Here is a 23,546-nt window from a genome sequence, read left to right on the forward strand (position 1 = left end):
AGCAGTTTATAAGGAGAAATATACGTCTCCTGACTAATTTTCCCCTTGGTGCCTTTTGGTTGGATTTGTGTGTGTGTGGGGGGGGGGGATCTCTGAGTATTTTCTAGGGACATATATTTATGGTCTCTTAGGCAGATGATGTGGCACGTGGTGGGAGAATGTAGAATAGTTTGATAGTGGGAATGGGGAAACAAAGACAGACCATTGTAGTGCCTGGATCATAAGACAAAATCGTTTTGAGGATCATTTTCAAGGCTGGCCTTTGGAGAAGAGATTAAGACAGATCATACACTGGTTCATTGGGAGAGAGTGTATTCTATGTTGTCTCAGCCAGTAGGGGTAATTAAGATCGAGGCTGTGAAACCTTGGCCTGTACCTGCTGATGACTAGAGTTCTCTTGGCTTGGCCTTGGCCCCTGGCCAGTCATTCAGAGGGGCGTTTGGACACCTTAAATGCCATCTTTGCAATAGGCAATGCAGGAAGTCTCGTCTTCTTTCCATGGCCTTGACTCAGGACCATAGCTACGGTCCATCTTTCTCAAGAAGCCCCCTACCATCTTACCCTAGGCCAGGGTTTCTCAACCTCTGGACTAGTGACATTCAGGGACAGATCATTCCTTTTTGGTAGTGGGGATGGGAGGTTGTCCTGTACATTGTAGGAAGTTTAGCAGCACACTTGGCCTCTACCCACTAGATGCCAATAGCACTGATCCTGGTTGTGACAACCTAGAATGTTCTGAGACAGGGCCAAAGTGGCTTGGGGATCAAAATGACCCCTGGGGGAAACCAAGTAGGTAAGGCCTTGAGAATGGAGAACTCTGAGCATATGGAAAGAGTTTTTAGTACTGGCCTCTCACTTGAGACCTTTTGGAATTCCAAACTATAACTCCTCCTTAGTGCCCAGGTAGAACAGAAGCAGTCACTTGCAAGCCAGATTTCTTTTGCCATTTACACAGAAAATTGGGCTCTGGAGTAAAGACAGACCATGTTTCCAACCCTGGCTCTGCCACCTGTGAGCCCTGTTACCTCGGACAAGTTACCTAAACTCTCTAAGCTCCCTTCAGCTTCTTTTTCTTCAAAATGGGATAATGATACTGTGTATTTCATATGACTGTGGGAAGGATTAAATTCACTAATACAATTCAGCTACTTGAAAATGGGCTTGGTCAGAGTCACCATTTAAAAGATGTTAACTGCTGTCAGTGTCATCATCCTCACTATCATTATGGCTATTATTTTTATTAATCTGTTAACTCTAGAGCAGAATTCAGTTTAAAGCCTTAAGGAGGCATTGGAGTAGGCCCCAGCCAGGAGTGGTTTCTGATGTGCTTTGTTGATTTCACTTGAAGATGATACTACTTGGCTCTGATGAGAGTGGCACATAAGGAGGCTCTGTGGTGTTTCCAAATGCAACAATCCAAAAAACGTGTTCTAGGAAGTCCATGAGAAAAGAAGGAGGTTTAGGGTATGGGAATTCAGATTTGTATAAAAGAAGCCTGCCTCTTTAAATGGCTAGGGTAGGTAGTAAATAGAGCATCTGGAGACTGATTAGCTGCCTGGTATGACATGATTGTGTCAGATTCTTGACCCAACATGTTGGAAATGGACAGCTAACCCTTGGGGGCTGAGCTTTGCTGTCTGCAGGGCTGTGAAAATGTTAATATGATCCCAGGGCCGACAGCTCAAGTGCTAGGCATCTTCTCTTTCCCTATCCTCTTTGTCACCCTCTTCCCCCACAAGCACATGATAGATGCAAGTCACCCTTGTTTGGAATGAATTATGGATGGAAATGCTAATTATAAATTTATTTCCAAAGGCTTCCTTTGATCTAGCAATAGTTGAGAGCTGTCAGAGCTGGGGATCTTGTAAATCAGGCAGGGACCCAGTCAGTCACCCCGCCCAGGCATACTAGGTAATCAACCCAATTCCAAACCCTAACCTGTTCTCAGAAAGCTTATGACTGAAATGGAAAATGAGGAGAGAAGGCAACCCAGCCTGCTGGATCAAGGCAGAGTTATATGGAATCCAGGACTCATGTGCCAGTGATGTCTCCTTGCCCAGGGTTGGCTAGCAGCTCAGAGGACCCACCACTCATTGTCCCTTCCTTCCCATGGCATCAGGCAGGTGATTGTGTAATTAGACTAGGCTCCTGTCAATGTGCAGCTGGACGAGGAAATGGTGAAAACACTACATAAGCAGGCCAGGAGGTGCCTGCCACAATTGGTGAGAGGCTTTGATAACTGGAGCAAGAGTGACCCCAGCTTTAGAAAAATATGCCAGTAAACTATCAACCAACCCAGCAGAGGGACTAGTGATGCGAAAAGGGAAGAAAATGCTGATTTCATTCAGCTTCTTGGGAGTGCATCATTCATTGTCTGGGTGAGTCCCTGCATGACTATTTCCCAAACAGGCATGAGCACAGGTGACCTGTGAAAGACCTTAACGTTTTTTTCATGGTTTGCCCCTTCTCTTCCAGAATGGGAATGTACTCTGTAGCCGAGTCAGATGTCCAAGCCTTCATTGCCTGTCCCCCGTGCATATTCCTCATCTGTGCTGCCCACGCTGCCCAGGTAAACTGGATTTCCTCTTTCTTTCCCAGCTGTGGTTCTCCTTCCTCCCACTTCCACCCAACCCACTCCATCTGCCTAATTCCCCGGAAGGGAAACTTCCAGACAGAAATTACAATAGGACACTTTTAGGCAGCCTGCGCTGGCCCCTAAATACTGTTTATAGCCCAAGTGGGGCATATTTTAGGCTCTAATAAGTTATTGGTCACCCAGTAACAGATTTTCATTGGGCTTTTAATCATTTGAAGGTGGATGTCAGTTGGGGGAAGGGAATTGTGGCCCAGAAAGTCTGTGCCATAAACAGCCTCTTCCTGCCGTAGGCAGCGGGCACCAGGGGAGTTGTAGCATGGCGGCACGTGTCTTAAGCAATTAGTACTGGGATTGCATAAATCAAAGGAGCTGAACCAGTAAGGTTTATGACAGTATAAAGCTGCTTGCCCGCTGAATAGTCACCTCCTCCAGACTTCGCAGTTATTATGTACACATTGTTAAGAGCAAATCCCAGGGGAAGGTGGGCAGAGACTTTTTCACAAGGCTGTTAGGACATCTACTTTGATGGTTTGCGGCTAGGGTGTGTGTCTGAGGCAGGGGCTCCCTCAATGACACTTTGTTCACGTCTGACTGGGGCCTGGCTCCCACACCAGAGGCATGCAAGCGTGGAATGATTAAGATGATGTCTGAGGGCTGGACTGTGGTCCTAGGAAAAGCTAAGTGACAGCCTCAGGATCTGGGTAGTAGAAGCCTTATACTCCTATAAGTTGATCTTGTTTCCCTCTAGGATGAAGATTCTTCAGCTGAAGTCTGTGGGTGGGTTTTATGGGGTCAGTGAACCCTTTAAAATTGTTTTGTTTTTGGTGTAACTATGTATACATGTAAATTCCTTTAGAGAAATTCCATAGCTTTATCGGTATTTGTTAAGGGGGTGTACATGACCCTAAAAACATGAAGAACCACTAGTCTGGGGCATTGGTGGTGCTTTTTTAAGTAGTAAGGAACCTCCAAAACTTAGAGAAACGAAAAGTGTCCAGGTAGCAATGATAGGAATGGGGCCAGGAATAAAATTCAGTGAAAATTTGGCTAACATTTCAGTTACAGAAATGGAGGTGTTTATTTTTTTATTTTTTAGGTATTTTATTTATTCATGAGAGACACACAGAGAGAGGCAGAGATATAGGCAGAAGGAGAAGCAGGCTTCCTGTGGGGAGCCGGATGCAGGACTTGATCCCAGGACCCCAGAATCATGAGCTGAGCCAAAGGCAGATGCTCAACCACTTGAGCCACCCTGGCATCCCAGGGAATGGAGGTGTTTAATGGAGAAGAAGCCCCCAAACCATTTTGGTCACTACCTTTGTGAACTATACTTTTCTGCATCAATAAATACACTCTGCTGAACACAGGGGGTTCTTTTTCCCAGCTGGCAAAAGATCATGCCATGTCACATTTATCATTCTGAATATTGGTGATGATAGTATATGCTTTAAGATGTAAGAGACTGATTTGGCATAAGATCTACCTGAAAGTTGGCTTTTGGAATAAATCCCCAAATAAGGCTTACTATTTTTATATGTGTTTCTTTGTTTCTTCTAATTAAACTGGATTATGGGGATGCCCGGGTGGCTCAGCAGTTGAGCATCTGCCTTTGGCTCAGGGCATGATCCCAGGCTGGGGATTGAGTCCCACATTGGGCCTCCTGTGAGGAGCCTGCTTCTCCCTCTGCCTTTGTCTCTGCCTCTCTCATGAATAAATAAATAAAATCTTAAAAAAAATAAACGGGATTATGAAGGAAGGATTTGGTAGATGGGAGCGAAATTTCTGATTAAAAAGGCCAATCTGGAGATTTTTTCTACCTTTTTACCCCAGAAGTCGCCAAAAGTGCTCTAATGCCATAGAAATTTATCTAAACTATGAAGATATTGTTATTTCCTGGGAAGGAAGTGACCCAGATGCGAATCACAGGGTAGAAGAGCGTACAGTGCATTATGGCTATCACCTACCCAAGCTACAGAATAGGAAGCAAATTTTAAGAAAAAGGAAAAGTATAAGCCAGCAGGTTTTCTGAGTGAAGAAGAAAGCGTTAAAGGAATTGAGGTCATAAATAGCAGAAAAAAGAGAGTTGCCTTTAAGACTTAAATAAAGCCAATTTTGTGAACTATAGAAAGGAGGTGTTCATTTTCTTTTCCTTCTTGTCCTTGCAGGTCATGTCCTTGTGAATTCACTTTCCTTCTTGTTAACTCTATAACCTTTACCAGTTCTTTCTTTGAGCAGTGGTACCAAGGTTCCTTAATCCTTAATATGCAAAAATGTCTTTATTTTGCCCTCATCCTTGAGTGATAATTTGGCTGGGTATAAAATTATAGGTGCATGCTTGTTTTCCCTTAGCATTTTGAAGATACTAACAAATGGTCTGTTGACTTCCTCCATTTGTGGATAAGAAGTCTGCTGTTTGATTGTAGTTCTTTTGTAGGTAACTCATTTTCTCCTTCTTCTAGCTTTTACGTTTTCCTCTTTTTCTTTGGTGTACACGATGAGGTGTACAGACATGTCATTTATTTTTATGCCTGTTAAGTACATAATTTTTTCAGCTAAAGGACACAAATTTCTTTTCAATTTTTACTCACTGGTTTTCTGAAAATTACATCTTACCTTTTTTTTTTCTCATTTTCAAAGTTGCCTTTGGCATATATTTTTGCAGCTCATTTAACTTATACTCTGTGTGTCTCTCTCTCTTTTTAAAAAATGTATTTATTTTAGAAAGAGAGAGACCATTGCAGGGAGGGGCAGAGGAAGAGGGAAACTTAAGCAGACTCTGAGCTGAGCATGGGGCTCAATCTTATGACCCTGAGATCATGACCTGAGCTGAAACCAAGCATTGGAAACCTAACTATACCACCAAGATGTCCCTATCCTCTGTGTCTCTTAATGTGTCCTTTATTTTTTTTTTCATCCTGGTACACTCCCCATAATGAAATAATTCTTCAGTTCTGTCCTCCAATTCATGAATTCTTTCTCAAGCCTTTTCATGCCTACTTTTTAGGCAGTCTGGTTCTGTTTGTTCTTTTATTTTCAATAACTGTATTCCCCCCCACACGTTTTTGGATTACATTTTAAAATATCTACATATTGCTATCTAATAGACCCATGTTAGTATTTCTTGGGATCTTATTTTCTTTATTTCTTAAAGGTATTTAACTATCTAATTAGAGTCCATTTTAGATTGTTTCAATGTGTTTTTTCAGGTGTAAATTCTCACTCTAACTGGGTTTCTTGACTTTCCTGGGTTTCTTTTCTTAGTTCTGAGTTTCTCCTTGCTTTCTAAAATCTTTGTTCAAAAGCTCATTTTCTGTGTGTAGAGGGATGGTTTCTCTTGCATATGTCCTTCCTTTCTTTTGGGAAGGTTATTCTAGGCCATGTAGTTCACTTAGCTCTGAATCAGGTCATATATTAGTGTCTTAGCTTGGGCTCCTTCATACCTGGATGGTCTATTTCTACCTCTATTTTCTTTTCTTTTCTTTTTTTAAATATTTTATTTATTTATTTATTTATTTAAATATTTTATTTATTTATTAATGAGAGACACGGTGAGGCAGAGACATAGTCAGAGGGAGAAGCAGGCTCCCTTTGGGGAGCCCGATCAGGACTCGATCCCAGGACCCCAGGATCATGACCTGAGCTGAAGGCAGACGCTCAACCACTGAGCCACCCAGGTGCCCCTCTATCTCTATTTTCTTATACAGTGCTAGTCCCTGATGATGATCTTAGACTGGGACCTCAGTTGCAGCTGTGTACCTTGGGCAAGTAGTCCATTTGAAGGAGCTACTCAGGTGGGAAGAGCTATGTCAGCCCCTGGTTACATGTGAGGAGTGTGTCCTTCATCCCCATCTTTACATGAGAAGCCACTTGGAGGCCATAGTTCTTGCCTGGCCTTCTGGCCCAACTGTCTGTATCCAGTCCCAGGCGCCAGTGGACCATATGATTTTGGCCCTCCATTCTTTGCTCTGCTTTTCCTTCTGTGTTTTATTCCACAAGGAATCTTCTTTTGTTTCTGAGCATGATTTTGCAGTTTTATTCATTCATTTTTTTAATTTACTCACCCTTTTAATTACTTATTTTTTTATATAACTGTAAGTTTTACATTTTATCCCTCACTCTTTGGTGAGAAAAGAGCAGGGCATTCTCTCCTGTGTTCAGCCTGCCATATTGACCTGGAATGCAAACTGGCTATTCTTTCTGTTGAAGATCAAACAAGAGTAAACAGGTTTAAACCTTAAACCATAGCAGAGAAGAGTGGAGTTTGGTAAGAGGATGAACTGTGGGACACAGTAGCTGTTAAATCCTAGTATAAATGTCTAAAGAGAATTTTAGTCTCTGTACAGGCATATTTCTGTAAGGAAAAAGATGCCCACCCATCTGAGATAGAGTTGTCACAATTCTGCTTTGAGACAGGGCAATGGCTGTGATGACTCCTCTGTACTCCTTCCACCCCAGTGGTTATTAGGCATGAGGAAACTCATGCCTTCAGGGCCACAGGAATGTTTGGTCAAAGGAAGGGGCTCCAATTTTCTGTCTTAACCCAAAGGGGAAGGCACCGTGATGAAAATGTCCTCATTTAACAATAGGAGCTTTATAGCCAGAATGAGTCCTGTATTAAAAAGAGAAGACAAGCAAGGAAGCCATATACCCAAGGTTTGGGCTCTACACACTGTCCGATAGCAGCGTGGACTTCAGGGAGCATTTATATGGACAGAGATGGATTCTGTAGGAGGATCCTGCTGGTCATGTCTAGAGCTCATCTTCCACTGAAGGAGACAGAGGAACCAGCACCCCCCATTTGTTTCTATGTTTCTCCTGGTTCTTGCTCTCTAAACTCTGTACCCTAGACATTTCCAAGGTTCCCACTTGCATTCGAGGTTGTCTCCTGCAGCTCCTGCTGAACCGTGGGAATCAAAGTTTGCAGACTGCTTTTCCAGAATTCCCAGAGAGAAATCCACACTGATCCCCATTAAGAGAAAATGAAAATTTTTTCATCACCATGGCAGAGGTCATGTCTTGGTTACATACAACAGGGTGCTCTACTGAGCCCAAGGAGGCTGATACTGCATGGAGGTTGGAACATTCTTAATGGAAAAGTCAAGACTGCACAGAAGTCAGAAGGGTCACTAAATCTATCCCAGTCTATAAGCAGGACTCTCTATAGACCCTGATAATGGGAGATTTATAGGAATGAAATTCTATATCTTCTCTTTTGGAGAAGTGGAGTGGTAAAGGGGGAAGGAGAAGAGAAAGATTATGACTTCTTTCCTTTTGTTCTTTATATACAATTTTATGAAAAGACTCATAGTGACCGGGAGCCTAAGTCCTGATATTACATAAGATTTTTTTTAAGTAGGCTCCACTCCCAGCATGGACCCCAATGTGGGGTTCAAACTCACAACCCGGAGATCTAGACCTGAGCTGAAATCAAGAGTAAGAATCTCAGCTGACAGAGCCACCCAGAAACCCCTACCTAAGGTTTTTTTAAAAATGGCCATTCTTAATGAATTTGCCACTCAGAATTCATAAATTTGGGTTCCTTTGGGGGTATTCGGACATTCTTGGCTCATTAAAGAGCTGTTTTAAAATTGCCAAAATATCTCATTTTGATCTCTTACCAGCAACCTAATCCACAGCATTCCCTTTTTGCTGGGTGTGAAAAATGTAGTTCTGTGAAATGGTTTTAAGGACAGTGATGGTGTGGTTTTGCCAAGAGAGGCAACCCTCACCACAGACTTTTAAATTCAAGGGAGATTAAAGAAATGACCTCTCCAGTGATGCTTTCTAGTCTGTGTGTTTGTGTAAGGAGAAGCTGGAATCCCCATGTCACTTGTCTCCTGACAGTAGTTGGATTGTGAGCTAGCTGGCAAATACAGGCATTTCTGCTATAATATGATCCATTCATTTCTTAATTTTTAAAAAAGATTTTATTTATTTATTCACGAGAGACACAGAAAGAGAGAGGCAGAGACACAGGCAGAGGGAGAAGCAGGCACAGGCTCCATGCAGGGAGCCTGACACGGGACTCGATCTTGGGTCTCCAGTATCACGCCTTGGGCTGAAGGCAGGCACTAAACCACTGAGCCACCCAGGCTGCCTGCATTTCTTCATTTTAAAGAAGTTCTTTAGAAGTTTTAAATTCCAGTTAGTTAACACGGAGTGTAATATTAGTTTCAGGTGTACAATTTAGTGATTTAACACTTATGTGCAACATCCCATGCTTGTCACAAGCCATCCTTAATCCCCATCACCCATTTAACCAGTCTTCCCACCCACCTCTCCTCTGGTGACCATCAGTTTGTTCTCTATAGTTAAGAGTCTATTTTCTAGTTTGCCTCTCTTCCCTCCTCCCATGTTTGTTTGTTTTGTTTCTTAAATTCCACACGAGTGAAATCATATGATATTTGTCTTTCTCTGACTTACTTTGCTTAGCATAATACTCTCTAGCTCTATCCACATTGTTGCAATGTACAATATTGCTCTGTGCAACATATAATATATTACATATATATACATATATGTGTGTGTGTGTATCCCCCAAATCTTCTTTATTCATCCATAAGTCAGTGGCCATTTAGGCTCTTTCCATAATTTGGCTATTGTTGATGAGGCTGCTATGAACATCAGGGTGCATGTATCTCCTTGAATTGCATTTTATAGTATCCTTTTGGGTAAATACCTAGTAGTACAATTGTTGGATGGTAAGGTAGTTCTATTTTTAACCTTTTTTTTATTTTTAACCTTTTAAAAAATATTGTATTTATGTATTTGGGAGGGAGAGAAAGAGAGTGAGTGAGAACACAAGAGCAGGGGGAGGGAGAAGCAGACTCCCTGCTGTGCAGGCAATCCGATGTGGGATTCGATCCCAGGATGCTGTGATCATGACCTGAGCTGAAAAGCAGATGCTTCACCGACTGAACTACCCAGGCACCCCTATTTTTAATTTTTTGAGGAACCTCCATACTGTTTTCCAGAGTGCCTGCAATATATGCATTTCTGAAAATCCTCACATTCTGCAAAATCACACACTGAAAAGTAACAAGGCTTAAAGAACAAACAATATTGGAGAAATAACTGGAAAGTTATACAACTTTGTAAAGAAGTGGGGAGCCTACTTCTCACTCTCCCTCTGCCTCTCTCCCCATTTGTGCTCTTTCTCACTCATTCACTCACTCTACTCTCTCTCTCTCAAATAAATAATAAAATCTTTAAAAAATGAACTATACTAATAAAAAGCTAGCATGATTTAAGAATGTATCTTAGATATCTAGTAAATAAAAGAAAATTACAGTAAGTGCAGACTTCACCTTTTCAAATGGTGATACACCTCATCTTCTTTTTTAGGGGCACCTGGGTGTCAGTGGTTGAGCATCTGCCTTTGGCTCAGGTCATGATCCCGGGATCCTGGGATCAAGTCCCACATCAGGCTCCCTGCAGGGAGCCTGCTTCTCCTTCTGCCTATGTTTCTGCCTCTCTCTGTGTGTCTCTCATGAGTAAATCAATAAAATCTTTTAAAAAAAATAAAATAAGATAGCAACACTAGCTTGAGGGAAGAGGGAATCAGGAAGGGTTGAAGCTGCTGAGTTGTAAAGATAGGAGAGAAATGCCCAGAGATCAGAAAGAATCATGTTATCAGCACTTATAGAACAGAGCCAAACTCAGCCAAGACAAAGAATGGGGGGTGGGGTGTGAATGGGAATTGGAGATAGTACTGTATCTTTTCATGGTTTGCCAGTTTCAGTTGAGTTCATGTACGTGGCCTTCAGCTGCTATCCTCAATAGAGTAATGTACTGGGATAAATAATAATGTGCTGGGAAAAATCATGTATGAACCAATGCAGTTTCTACTTTATACCAATAGCGTTCTCTTATTTACCACTTGAGTTTGGACAATTTAGGATGACACAAATCTATACCATAGGGGAAATCGCCTCCATAAGATGAGGTAGATATACATCATTTAGCCTTCGACAATTTCCAGTGAGGCTTGCTGGTCACTCGACCACTCTGATTCTGGTTTTTGGCCTTTAATCACTGACCTAACTACACAGTATGTTCCCCTTCTTGTTCTATGACTGTGTCCATGTCTGTGACTTTTACTGTTACAACAATTAAGTAAACAGGCCTGTTTTGCTCTCTCCAGTGGTTAAAAAAAAAAAAAACAAGGGGGGATTTCTTTAATTTCTGTTGTGGTAAGGTAGTAAGGTACGCATGACCTAACATGATTTCAGAGTATATGACTCAGTGGCCTTAAGAACAATCAAAATGTTGTGCAACTATCACCAGTGATGTAGTTCCTGAAAATTTTCACCACCCCAAAGGGAAACCCCGTGCCAATTAAACAGTATATTCCCTTCCTCCACCAGCCCTGAGTAACCACTAATCTGCTTTCTGTTTCTATGGATTTGTCCTTTTCTGGACATTTTATGTGAATCAAATCATGGAGTATGTATGTAGCCTTTTGCCTTTGGCTTCTTTCACTCAGCATAATATTTTCAAGATTTATTCGTGTTGTCACATGTATCTGCATTTCATTCTTTTTTAGGGCTACGTAATATTCCACTGTATGGACATGCCACATTAATTCAGTAGCTCATGGACATTTGGGTTGTTTCCACTTTTTGGCTATTGTGACTAGCGCTGCTTCTGTTAACATTTATGTGCAGGTTTTTCTGTGGCATGTTTTAAATTATTTGGGGTATCTCCCTAGGAGTCGGATTTCTGTGTCATATGGTAATTATCTTTGTACCTTACCGAAGAATCTTGTCTGATTTTCAGCCACCTCATCTTCTTTTGGTTCATCTCTTTGAGTATCTGTTGATGGCCATCTTCATGGCTGCTAAGTGCTGCTGTTGTCATCCTCTGTGTCTGATCTCCATTGCTCTCTCCTGTCTTCTTTTGTTCTTTTCTGAATTCTCTATTCACCTCCCCCTTGGATTTTATTGAAAAGAGTCAATTCCTTTTAAACAGTAAAATAACAGCCAACTATCATACTCTTCTTCCTTTAAGGCAACTACAATAATTATAGTATGCAAGATGATCGTTGGGGGCCATTTCCTTACTTGCAAAAGTATTTTCAAAAAACCCTTTTCTGACTCCAGAGCTATCCAAAATCCTCAGGATTTTAAAATATTAGTCTTCAGATAGCAAGAGTTTTACTTTATTATTATTACTGTTGTTGTTGTTAGTTTTCTTATACCAATTGTTGAGAGGTATCCACAGAGATATGCACTGCTAATCACTAGCCCCTCCATGTCTATGCTGTCTGCTCTCTTACATCTTAGACCCTTTCACTGTCTTCCATGCTTTATTTCTATTATCTTTCTCATGCACTCAGTCCTTGAACACTGTGCAGAGTACAAAGTATTACAGCCTTCTTCAGAAAAGTGGCACCCAGCTTGCCTCCTGCCAAGTGAGGTTATCATTGTCTCTGGTAAACCCTGGGGATTTAGTGGTTTTTGAAAAAGAATGTGGGGATGCCTGGGTGGCTCAGTCAGTTAAGCACTTGGCTCTTGATTTTGGCTTAGGTCATGATCTCAAGGTCGTGAGCTCGAGTCCCATGTCAGGCTCTGTGCTCGTTTCAGTCTGCTTCTCTTTCTCCTGCTGCTCCTCCCTGTTCTCTCTCTCTCTCTCTCTCTCTCTCTCTCTCTCCTTCTCTAAGAAGTAAATAACTAGAAAAAGGATTTGATTTCCTGCTAGCATGTTAGAAGCCCCTATGTCATATAAGAACAAGACTTTTAGGATAACTATGCCTTTGCTTCATGGTAGAGTAGAACCCCTCTATTTCAGTGGACATTAAGCAAAGCTTGCCCCAGAGAAAGGTAAAGAAAGTGACACTTCATTGAGGGATACTGAGAAGCTCCATTTGTCCCAAAGAAATCTTTCATTTGTTTTCTGTATTTAGGAAACCTCCACCATTACAGTCACTCTTCTGGGTTAAAGTTTGTCTCCAGGAGCACAGTTTTATGAGATGATAATAGAATCTACTAAGGAAGCATTTATATAGGCAGGTAAACTTGAAAGTTTCTGGGCAAATAAACTTTCTGGATAAGACAAAGTTAAATAGGTAGCTTTTAATGCAGGACTTCTCAGAGCCTTTAATATATTAATATACATTATGAATCTATGAGACAGGTGTATGGGATGCAATCTTTTTCAAACTTATTCAGCTGAGGTTTTTTGTAAGGCACTTTGAAAAATTAGTGTGCTTTAGTATGTGTTTTAAGAACTCTTGGATTATGCCATTCAGTTTCCAGAAGTTATTTATATAATAGCAATAAGTTATTAGTATATAGAGTATCTTAGTTTGGAGAAGTTCATTAGGGTGTCAGGCCCTTTTATTTTTTTTTTTTAATTTTTTATTTATTTATGATACAGAGAGAGAGAGAGGCAGAGACACAGGCAGAGGGAGAAGCATGCTCCATGCACCAGAAGCCCGATGTGGGATTCGATCCCGGGTCTCCAGGATCGCGCCCTGGGCCAAAGGCAGGCGCCAAACCGCTGCGCCACCCAGGGATCCCTGTCAGGCCCTTTTAAAACAAGTCCCCAGACTAATGTGGCTCAAACTTTTGTGTGTTTAAGGACTACCTTGGGAGATTTGATAAAATGCAGACTCTCAGGCCTTACACTAAACATTCTGATTCAGTTGAGCTGCAGTGGGCATTCTGCACTTGAAACAAGCACCTCAGTTAATTCTGATGCAGTTGGACTGGGATGGCACTTCGGTCTCAGGGAAGATCTTGGTAAAGGAGATCAAGAGCGCTGCCTACAGAGAGCAGTGCTGGGCAGGGTCTTGGAGGAGAGGACCCTGTGCACACGCCAAGGGCAACAAAACAGCATTGTTTCTCTGATAATGGGGAGCATAGATACAGCATGACTACATGACACTTTCCCAGGACCAGCCCTAAAGTGACATGTGCATAGTGTTGCGTCTGGCCAGGCAACCTGCTTTCCCAGAGTTCCCACCTAAAGCCTTCCTCTTCTGCTACTTTCCACATTCAGAGCCTCTGGCTGTCATGTCCAGAAAGAAGGACCCTCCGTGGGGGAGCTCCCCGCTTCTCCCCACCCATTGTCCGTGACTTGTTGTTGGCAAGAAATGAATGGCATTTCTCGGAATTCGCCCAGGAATTTCTGCTGATAAACAAATGAAACTCTCAAAGGGAAAAGCAATCAACATAGTTTGAAATAAAATCAGTGTTTTCAGCTTAGTCTGTTTTCAACTGCCTCTGAATTAAGAGTCACATCTAGGGTGTTTTAAGGAAAGGCTTAGTAAAATGCCCTTTAGTGAGCGTTCTTCCTGGTTGCGGGGCTGCCTCTGACCTCTTAAAGCAGGACCTGCTTTCAGAGGAAGCAGAGCAGGTGATTATCGCCTCAATTTCCCATCACCTGTGCCTGTCCGGCCAGCAGGGCGACAGCCTCCATTCTCTTCCCCTGTGTCCCTGCCAAGCTGCCTGACCCCTAAAATGCTATCATTATTACAGCTTCATTGTCTTTATTTTTTAAATATTTTTAAAAAGATACATGTATTTATTTGGGAGAGAGAGAAAGAGAAGGGGGAGAGGCAGAGGGAGAGGTAGAGAAAGAATCTTAAGCAGACTGCACACCCCATTGCGGGGCTCGATCCGTGACTCTGAGATCATGACCTGCACCAAAACCAAGACGCTTAATGGACAGAGCCACCCAGTTTTATCTTCTTAATTCAGGCATTGGTCTATCTTTGAAAGTGGTGACTTAACTCATATTAACCTTCTCAGTTTCCTCTGCTCAGAGGATCTAGAGAGCAGGAGTTGATGGTAGAACATCATGGATGGGGGGGGGAGGCCACTAGCCTGGGTACCCAGAGGAGTTTTGGGGGATGGGGGCTTAAGGGGGAGGCTGGAGAGTCAGGCTCTATGTTTTCCATGCTCTTGTGGGGCACCAAACCTCTCTGTAATATCAAGGATAAATTCTTTATTTGTGGCAGAGGACACAATAGTTTCTAGGATGAGTTGCCAACTCTCAAGTTTTTTACTTTGGGATTGTTAATTTAAAACCAATATGTTCTAGAAGGAACCAAATATCCTTGCTATCTGTTGCCTAGAGCCAAAAGGTTTCACTCCAGGTTTTGGATGCAAAATCACTATGACCCAAAGGTTTACCAGATTATTTGCAGCCACTAAGATAAATAACAGTCTTTATTAGAATGATTTTCATCTGATTTTTGCGTTTGGAGTTTTACACTGTCAGCTGTTCCCTAAAAGTGATTTTAGAAACTGGCAGACATAGGGTGTCAGTTGTTGCAATCTGTTCCAAAATCTACCTCCTCACAGGACTCTTTTTTTGGCCATCAAAATAGGCTATTGTATAAATGTCTTGATGTGTTGTCGCTTATCTTTGCCACATACATGCTAAGACCCAGAGAGTGGGAGGTGGTTCAGCAGTGCGTGTGTGGCTCCTGAAATAGTTTTTTTTCCTAGGGCTATACTCCCTGAATAGGAGAGAAGCTATGAAGGATATGTACTGTATCTTTAAAGAAAGGAATAAATCAAAGTTGTGGGCAGGACGGGGAAGAAGAAGGTTGGTTGGATTTTTTTTTTTAATAATTGGAGAGAATGGGTAAGACCTCAAACTTGGGAGTAGAGGTTACTTTTAAAACATCAAGATAAGGTACGTGTCCTTGCAAGCTCAATTTTTCTTTCTTTTAGCAAATTCCTACAGCTTTGATTTGTTTTTTCCCACATTTGCAAAATCATGCCCTCAAAGAATCTAAGGCCAAATCAGAGTCCACAGTCACCATCATATCCTCTGTATGGTGTATTCTATTATGACTGATCGGACAGAAATGGGGGTTGAGAAGGAGGGGCAAGGAAATTTGGCTTGCTTTTTTCCTTGCTTTTTCTTTGTTTCCCTTTTTATCTCTTCCCTGCCTCTCTCCCTCCCTTCTTTCCATTCTTCTTTTTAAATGTCTTTTAGTTTTTTATTTTTATTTTTCTTAAAGATTTTATTTATTTATTCATGAGATACACACACACAGAGAGAGAGAGAGACAGAGACACAGGCAGAGGGAGAAGCAGGCTCCAGAGGGAGCCTGACATGGGACTTGATCCCAGTTCTCCAGGATCAGGCCCTGGGCTGAAGGCGGCGCTAAACCGCTGAGCCAACCGGGCTGTCCTAAATGTCTTTTTATTTAAATTTTTTTTTCTGTAGCCTGGGTGGCTCAGTCAGCTAAGCGACCGACTCCTGATTTCCACTCAGGTCATGATCTCAGGGGCCCCATGTCGGGCTCTACGCTTGGATCAGAGTCCTCTTGGGATTCTCTCTCTCCCTCTCCCTCAGATCCTGAGATCATGACCTGAGCTGAAATCCAGAGTTGGATGCTTAACTGAATGAGCCACCCAGGTGTCCCTATCATTTTAACCACTTTTAAGTATACAGTTTTGTAGCATAATGTACATTTGTATTGTTATGCAACCATCACCACTATCGATCTCAGGGATGTTTTTCGTCTTCCCAGACTGAAACCCTGTTCCCATGAAACAAACCTGCATTTTCCCCTCCCTCAGCCCCTGGCGACCATCTCTTTCCTTTATGTCTCTATGAAATGGACTGCTGTAGGTACCTCCTGTAAGTGGAATCAAACAGTATATTTCCTCCTGGGACTGCCACCTTTCACTTAGGGCAATATCATCAAGATGCAGCCTAATTGTGGTGTGTCTGTTTCTTTCCCATTGGGGAAGTGAGCAGAGGAGAAATTTCAGAAGGGGATGGTGGTACAGAGGAACAGCTGAAGTTGGAGACAACCAAGGGTTCCTAGAAGAATCTAGCAAATGTCAATTTTCAGAGCACACTTTTCATAGGCTGAGGAAGACACCAAAAACCACTCTGTCTTGGGCAGTGACAGCCATGACTGGTGGTAACTGGTGCTAATGACTGTGTGAAGTCCTGGCTTTTGAAAGACATTTTCATTATTAACGTTTCCTGGGGAACTTCAGACCGTGTCATCTATTAGCAGCTGATGACCAGCAGGTCTTGTCATTTTTTGGAGAAATACATAGAGATAGAATGGTGTCCTTGTTTCTCTTTATCTGGAGAAGTTATATTTCCAAAAGGGCCTCCTCTGAGATTTCTTTCTGAGGGGAAGAACATCTGGGCCATTCAGTATGGTTCGAGGAGAAAGATTATTAAAGGATCAGAGTAGCAAACCTAAGAGGCAATGTTGGAAGAAAAAGATAATTAATGAGCCCCGTGAAAGAAAGATTGAAGAGATTTCAACAATTTTCTGAAAAATAAATGGACCCTCGAGGATGCTGATCAGCTTTCTCCTTCCACCACCAAAGATGGGGAATGGGAAGAAATGGACTTTAGCACAGTTGACATGGAACAATGGACTTGGGCAGGGCTTAAGGATGCTGATGCCCCACAGTTTAAAATCTGTGTATAACTTTTCGACTCCCCCAAAAACTTAATGACAAATACCCTACTATCGACTAGAAGCCTTACTGATAACATGAATAGTCAATGGATACATATTTGTGTGTTACATGTATTATATACTGGATTCTTGCAATAAAGGAAACTAGAGAAAAAATGTTATTATGAAAATCCTTATAAGAGGGACTCCTGGTAGGCTCAGTCAGTTAAGCATCCAACTCTTGGTCTCAGCTCAGGCCTTGATCTCAGGGTCATGAGTTCAAACCCCATGTTGTATTCCATTCTGGGTGTAGAGCCTACTTAAAATCATAAGGAAGAGAAAATACATGTATGGTACTGCACCGTATTTATTGGAAAAATAATCAGCCTATAAGTGGACCTCACAGTTCAAAGCTGGGGTTGTTCAAAGGTCAGCTCTACTTCTAGGCATGGATAAGGGGAGCAGGAGTCTTTTAAAAGTCAGCATATAACAACTCAAACTTTTTTTTTTAATTTTTATTTATTTATGATAGTCACAGAGAGAGAAAGAGAGAGAGGCAGAGAGACATAGGCAGAGGGAGAAGCAGGCTCCATGCACCGGGAGCCCGATGTGGGATTCGATCCGGGGTCTCCAGGATCGCGCCCTGGGCCAAAGGCAGCCAAACCGCTGCGCCACCCAGGGATCCCAACAACTCAAACTTAATGCTGAGTAAAACCCAGACACATGTATATGCACAAGTGCATACAATGCATTTCGAGTAATATGAAGTTCAAAACAGGCAAAATTAAACTATATTGTTTACAGAGGTACATAAATGTGATAAAACTATAATAAACAACAAGGCAATGGTTATCCCAAAAGGCAAGATTGTGGCTCCTTCCAAGGGGAGAGAACAGGCCCCCTAGGGTGTCGGCAATACTGACACATTTTCATTTGTTTTTGGATGGTAATGATTGGAGGCAAATGTTGACCTGAAAACCTTTAAATGTTAGAGTTAAGCATAGGATTGTGTTTACACATATGGCTGTTTAGGACATGTTATTTTTGTGTAATTGTTTACGTTATTTTGATCTTTTTGGTGTTTGGTTTGGTTTCCTTTGGTCTGGTCTGGTCTTCCTGCACCCCCCACCCCGCTCCCCACTCCCACATGCGCTGATCAGTACCAAAGCCTGGACAAAGGCTGTGCCCTCCGTCCTCCGGGTATGCCTTTGGAATTAATAAGAAGGCATCTGGGGGCATTTGGCCTTTGTCCTCTGAACCGCAGAGCCCAGCAGTATATGGGCTTTTTAGATGAAGCCATCTGGCTCAGGTCTGTATCACTGACCAGAGGGCTTTCAGAATCTAGGCAAAATTTGGGAAGAAGAGAAAGCTTTGGTTCTATGGGTTCCACATTCCCTCCCCACATCCCTTGAGGCTGTATTGTGCTATCATATGTTGGGGGGAGGCACAGGGCCAGAAAAGATATGGGGTCTTACCTTGCTTCTTCCCCCCAATTCACTGTGGAACGTGAATAGAGCTGGCTGACCTCTTTGCGCCTGTTTTCTCAACTTGTAAAATGAGAGTGATAATTCCTCCCTTCCACTAAGGTTCGCATTGGCAGGGAAAACAAAGTTGATGTGGGAAATTGCTTTGAAAAGTATAAAGAGGTGTGTATATAAGCAAGGCAGTATCTGGCAAGGGAAAGAAGGAATTTGAACCCCAAGTCCCCGGATTACATCATTAGTAGGGAATGTGGGCAAAGCCTGAAACTCAGGCATTTTCGTATATGTTCTCATAGATCCCAGTGACAGCAGGCCCATAAACAGGCACTGGCCATATGTCTCCAGCCTTAGGGAAAAGTTGTGGGAGGCTTAAAGGTGACAGGTTTAATGAGTGTCAGGCGGAAGGCATAAAATAAATGGCATCATCTCTGCCTTTTTACAAAAGATTTATTTATTTATTTATTTATTTATTTATTTATTTATTTGAGAGCGAGAGTGGGCATGCATTAGCAGGGGGAAAAGCAGAGGGAGAAGGAGAGAGTCCTCAAGCCCCAACATGGGGCTCCATCCTAGGACTCTAGGACCATGACCTGAGGCAAAATCCAAAATCAGTCAACTGACTGAGCCACCCACATGCTGCTCTGCCCTTCCTTTCTTTTTCATTCTGAGTAGATATTTAGAAGTGCCCCAAGTGAGCGCGCTGCTCAGTAATGCTCATGTTCCCAAGGCCGAGTGAGCACTTAGCAGAGACATAGGGTAATGCCCAGAATTGCATTGGGAGATAAGGTAGCAATCTTTGGGGTTGCCTTGAAAGCTTGACTAATTTTTTTTGTTTTTTGTTTTTTGTTTTCCTTTTGGCTAGGCCTGCTCCTGCCCCTTGCCTCCAGTCATAAAGAACGTCGAGCAGGATTCTTCGCTCTGCACTGTCAAGTGCTGATTAGGCTGCCATAATTCCTGTTAACAGGCCAGGAGTGCTCCAGTCCCTAATGTCTTACAAATTCATGTTCTGGCTGGCGCCTGTCATCCTGCACCTTGTCTAGCCACACAGCATGACCCTGTTGCAGGAGGCCTATCAGACCACCAGGATCAGGCAAAAGAGCTATTGCCATAGTGCTGCCTCCAAACCTGGGCAGATCAGGGCCTCCCTACCTTTCTCCCAGGGCTTTGGAAATGTTGGGGGAACTCTTTTGGTCATCACAGTGATTGGGGAATGTCCTTGACCTTTACTGGGCAGGAACCAGGGATGCTAAATGTTCCACAGGGGGCAGGAACACAGTGCTGTGAAGAAGTGTCCCATCTGAATTCTGGCAGTGACCCTATCGAGAAACACTGGACAGCAGCCTTATTCAGAGAAGCCTAGGGAAGGGAGTCTCCTCCCAACCAGAAGTTGGTGGTTCGTGTCCATTCACTCACTCACTCGCTCACTTGTTCGTTCTTCTCACAAATGTTTACTGAGTACAGGCTTTGGGCCAGGTCCCATAAATAGTGCTGAGGGCTCAGTCCGTGCCTCAGAGAGCCCACAGGCTAGTTGGGGAGACAGGCTTAATGAGATGACTAGACATAATGTGATGAGTTCTTCAGTAGAGGTGTGGACAGGGATAAGCAGAGAAGGGAGGAAGGGAAACACTCTCCAAGAACCAGGAGCCAGGCTCTTCAAGAAATCAATACTCAAGCTGAGTTCTAACAGACTTTATGTTTATGGAGCTTTTCCAGGTGGAGGAGGAGGGAGGCGGAGGGCACGTGCAAAAGCAGGATGGGGCCTGGAGTGGGTGTGGGCCATGAAGGAGGCAGTTTGGAAGGTTCGTTGGTGGGCACCCAGTCTCAAAGGGCCTCGTGTGTCCTACAGTCAGACTTTATTTTGTAGAGCCAGCCTGCTGCAGACATCGGAAATAGATGAAGTTTGTCTGTCATGCCCCCAGACATCTTTTTGCACCCCCTTTCCTGTGTCTCGGTTCCCCCACAGCCTCACACCCATCCCCGCCCCTCAGCTGTCATGCAATCACTTAGCATCTGAGGAAAGGGAGGCTGGGTGACCCCTTCCAGGGGCGTTCAGCCTGCAGCAGCACAAAGGCCCACCCTTCCCCAAAAGAACCCACCACAGATAGAATTCTAGACACCAGGGGGAGCGACTTCTGGGAAGACTTGGAAGCTGAGCCCTGAGGAGATAGTGCAGAGGGGGCTTCCCTTTAGTGGACACACACTCCATGAGAGCGTGAGCGTACTTAAGGTGTGTGTGAGAGCTGGTGAGCTCCTGTGCATGGGAGCAGCTGCGAAGGGGAGGGGCGGGCAGTGATGGTTCCCCACTCAAAGGACCAGTGTGAGGATTCACTGAATTAATACACTGAACGGGCTTAGCCCCAAGCCAGACCGCAGCCCACCCTCAAACAAATGCAAAAGCTCCTTTTATTATTTTCTTTTTTAAAAAAATATTTTATTTATTTATTCATGATAAACACACAGAGAGAGAGGCAGAGACATAGGCAGAGGGAAAAGCAGGCTCCTCATGGGGAGCCCAATGCGGGACTTGATCCCAGGACCCCGGGATCACGCCTTGAGCCAAAGGCAGATGCTCCACCACTGAGCCACCCGGGCGTCCCTCCTTTTATTATTTTCCAGGGTGGGGCCTCACAGTTGGGTCTGAGAGAAGAAGAATGTGCCAGCCAGGAGGGAGATGAGGACTTGATGCAGAGACCTCATGGCAATCTCTGGCTGGTTCCGAGTCTGTGTGTTAGCGGGGCCACGTCATTGCCTCCCCACCAAACAATATGGTGCTTTAGGACACGGCTTATCAGAATGGAAATCTCCAGTGGAGTCAGAGCATTATTCAGTGTATGTTGGGGTTTGCCTTCTTACTCCCCACCCCGCCCCCTTGCAGAGCACATGCAGGTGGGAAGCTGCAGTTTCCCAAACAGTGCAGACTTGCCTCTGCCATCTGCCCCACCACCATGGGAACACCAAGATGGGAGAACCACAGCACCTAAGGCCAGAGCCTGGGAGAGACGCATTAAAAGATATTAACGTGAGAGGGGCTGGATGAAGGAATGAAAGTGTTAGCTAGTAGAAGGGAAGCAGCAAAAGGGGGAAGAAAAAAAAACTGGGACAGGATACATAAAGATCATCCAGCTGCCCCCCAACTGAACTTATAATGTTTTCTGTGTTCTCTTTGGAAGGCAGCTTGGCTTGTCCAGCATCAGTGAAAACTTGTTGATTGACACTGCGTTGGGCACAGGCTCAATAGGAGTGTGCCTTCAGCTATTTATTTGATTTTCGTACAATTGCACCCTTTGCAGTAAGACCATTCTGATTCTCCTGGCACTCTGGGGGCAGCAAATTTGATTGTGCAAATAGGTCCGTGTAATGACACTGTCCTCCCTGCCCCCCTTCGGAAGAATGGGGCGCATGAGGTTGCATGACAAAAATTAAACTCTCCTCTCCCCACCAAGGGAAGCAGAGACTCCTCCTCTGAGTCAGAGGTTTGCCAGAGCGCCCTTGCTCTGCAAGCCTCCCAAGTCAGCCCACACCCGGCCCCCACCATCCCTGCTCACATGCATGTGACCCTCACAAACAGTCTCACCACCCTCGCACTCACACCCACACCCATCCCATGAGCTAGAGGAACCCTGGGGAGCCCTTGTGCCTGTCTTGCTCTTCTTTTGTTTTGCTTTCCTTCATTTGCTTTGTTTTGATTTGAAATCAGTCTTTGGGATTACATTGGATGATCTTTTTTTTCATGTTATTAGTAGTGCTGTGAAGGGAGCATGTAAGGACTTTATCCTCAGTCCTGGCCATGCCTGCTTCTCCCAAATAATAAATACGGCGCTGACTGATCAAACTGGTCCTCATCAGACTTTGCCCACCATACCTCTTGGAAAAATCACCCGAGGGAGCTCTGAAAGATGCATGTGTTGTTGGATTATCTAGATTATTCACAGTTCTATTTAAAAGGGAATTTTTCATGAGATGACTTCTATTGGCTTTTCTGAAGGCCGTGGGAAAAGATCAAAGGAGAAGAGTCAGTGGAAGAAGTGTGGAGTGGCTGAACTCTCTGAGCAAGGCGGTAATGGGGACCAGAGCACAGCCCCGCCATCTGGGAACATCAGCATTGGTCACAGCTGGACAGCCATGATGAGCCCAGGCCTAGAGGGCATGGAGGGGGAAAGTTGTGTGTTCTCTGGTTAGCTTTGGTGCAGGTTGTCTCAACAGATGCTGCCCAATGGAACTTTTTGCGACAATGGAACTCTTCTATAATCACACTGTCCAATATGGCAAGCCACTAGCTCATATAGCTCTTGGGCTTTTGAAATGTGACTACTGTGATTAAGGAACTGCATTTAAAATTTATTTAATGTCAGTTATTTTGAACATACACAGATACACGTAATTAGCACCTACCATTGTGGATAGCATGGCTCGGTATCATTCGTTGGATACTTTCCTGTTGCAGTGAATTTAATTTTGTCTCTTCCAACCCGTCTCCTTAGTGTCTTACAATTAGATTGTAAACTTCTTGAGGACAGGAATGATATATCCTACAACCACAGAAAATCCTGTCTTGAAGGGATTTTTTTTTGTCCATTTCTCTCCCTCACATTTTTGTGAACTTGGGGGATGGAGGAAGACTCTACAATTAGCCTGAAACCACAGTGCGCATTACAAGTAGCTAAGCCTGGAGCCCAGGTCTCCCAGCCACTTAGACTGTGCTTCTGCCACATCTCTCTCGCGGATGAGTTTCAAAAATAGTAAATACCCTCTTCCTTCTCTTCACGGTTTATGACTGGGATTAATGTCCTGATATTTGGAAATAATTTGGATCCCAAGTCTGTCTTTATCTCCTCATGAGCCAAGGCACAATGTAGGCTCTGGACAAATCGAATGTTCGTGGAACGGATTAATTCGCTAAGTCCTTTCTGGTGTCTCTTCTTTTTTAGGCTATATTTTCCAAGAAAATGAGGAGCCCAATGTGGGACTTGATCCCAGGACCCCGGGATCACGCCCTGAGCCAAAGGCAGATGCTCCACCACTGAGCCACCCAGGCATCCCTCCTTTTATTATTTTCGAGGGTGGGGCCTCACAGTTGGGT

General features: G+C 43.6%; 1 protein-coding gene across 1 annotated transcript in view; it reads left to right on the forward strand.

The window, feature by feature from the left end:
* CHRDL1 (chordin like 1) overlaps nt 1–23,546 on the forward strand; it is a 127,944-nt gene that overhangs the window by 36,001 nt on the left and 68,397 nt on the right. The window contains 1 exon segment of the mRNA XM_077889426.1: nt 2,476–2,569. Within this exon segment, the coding sequence (XP_077745552.1) occupies nt 2,476–2,569 (94 nt within the window).

Source organism: Canis aureus, chromosome X (assembly GCF_053574225.1).
Source record: "Canis aureus isolate CA01 chromosome X, VMU_Caureus_v.1.0, whole genome shotgun sequence".
In the NCBI taxonomy this organism is placed as follows: Eukaryota; Metazoa; Chordata; class Mammalia; order Carnivora; family Canidae; genus Canis; species Canis aureus.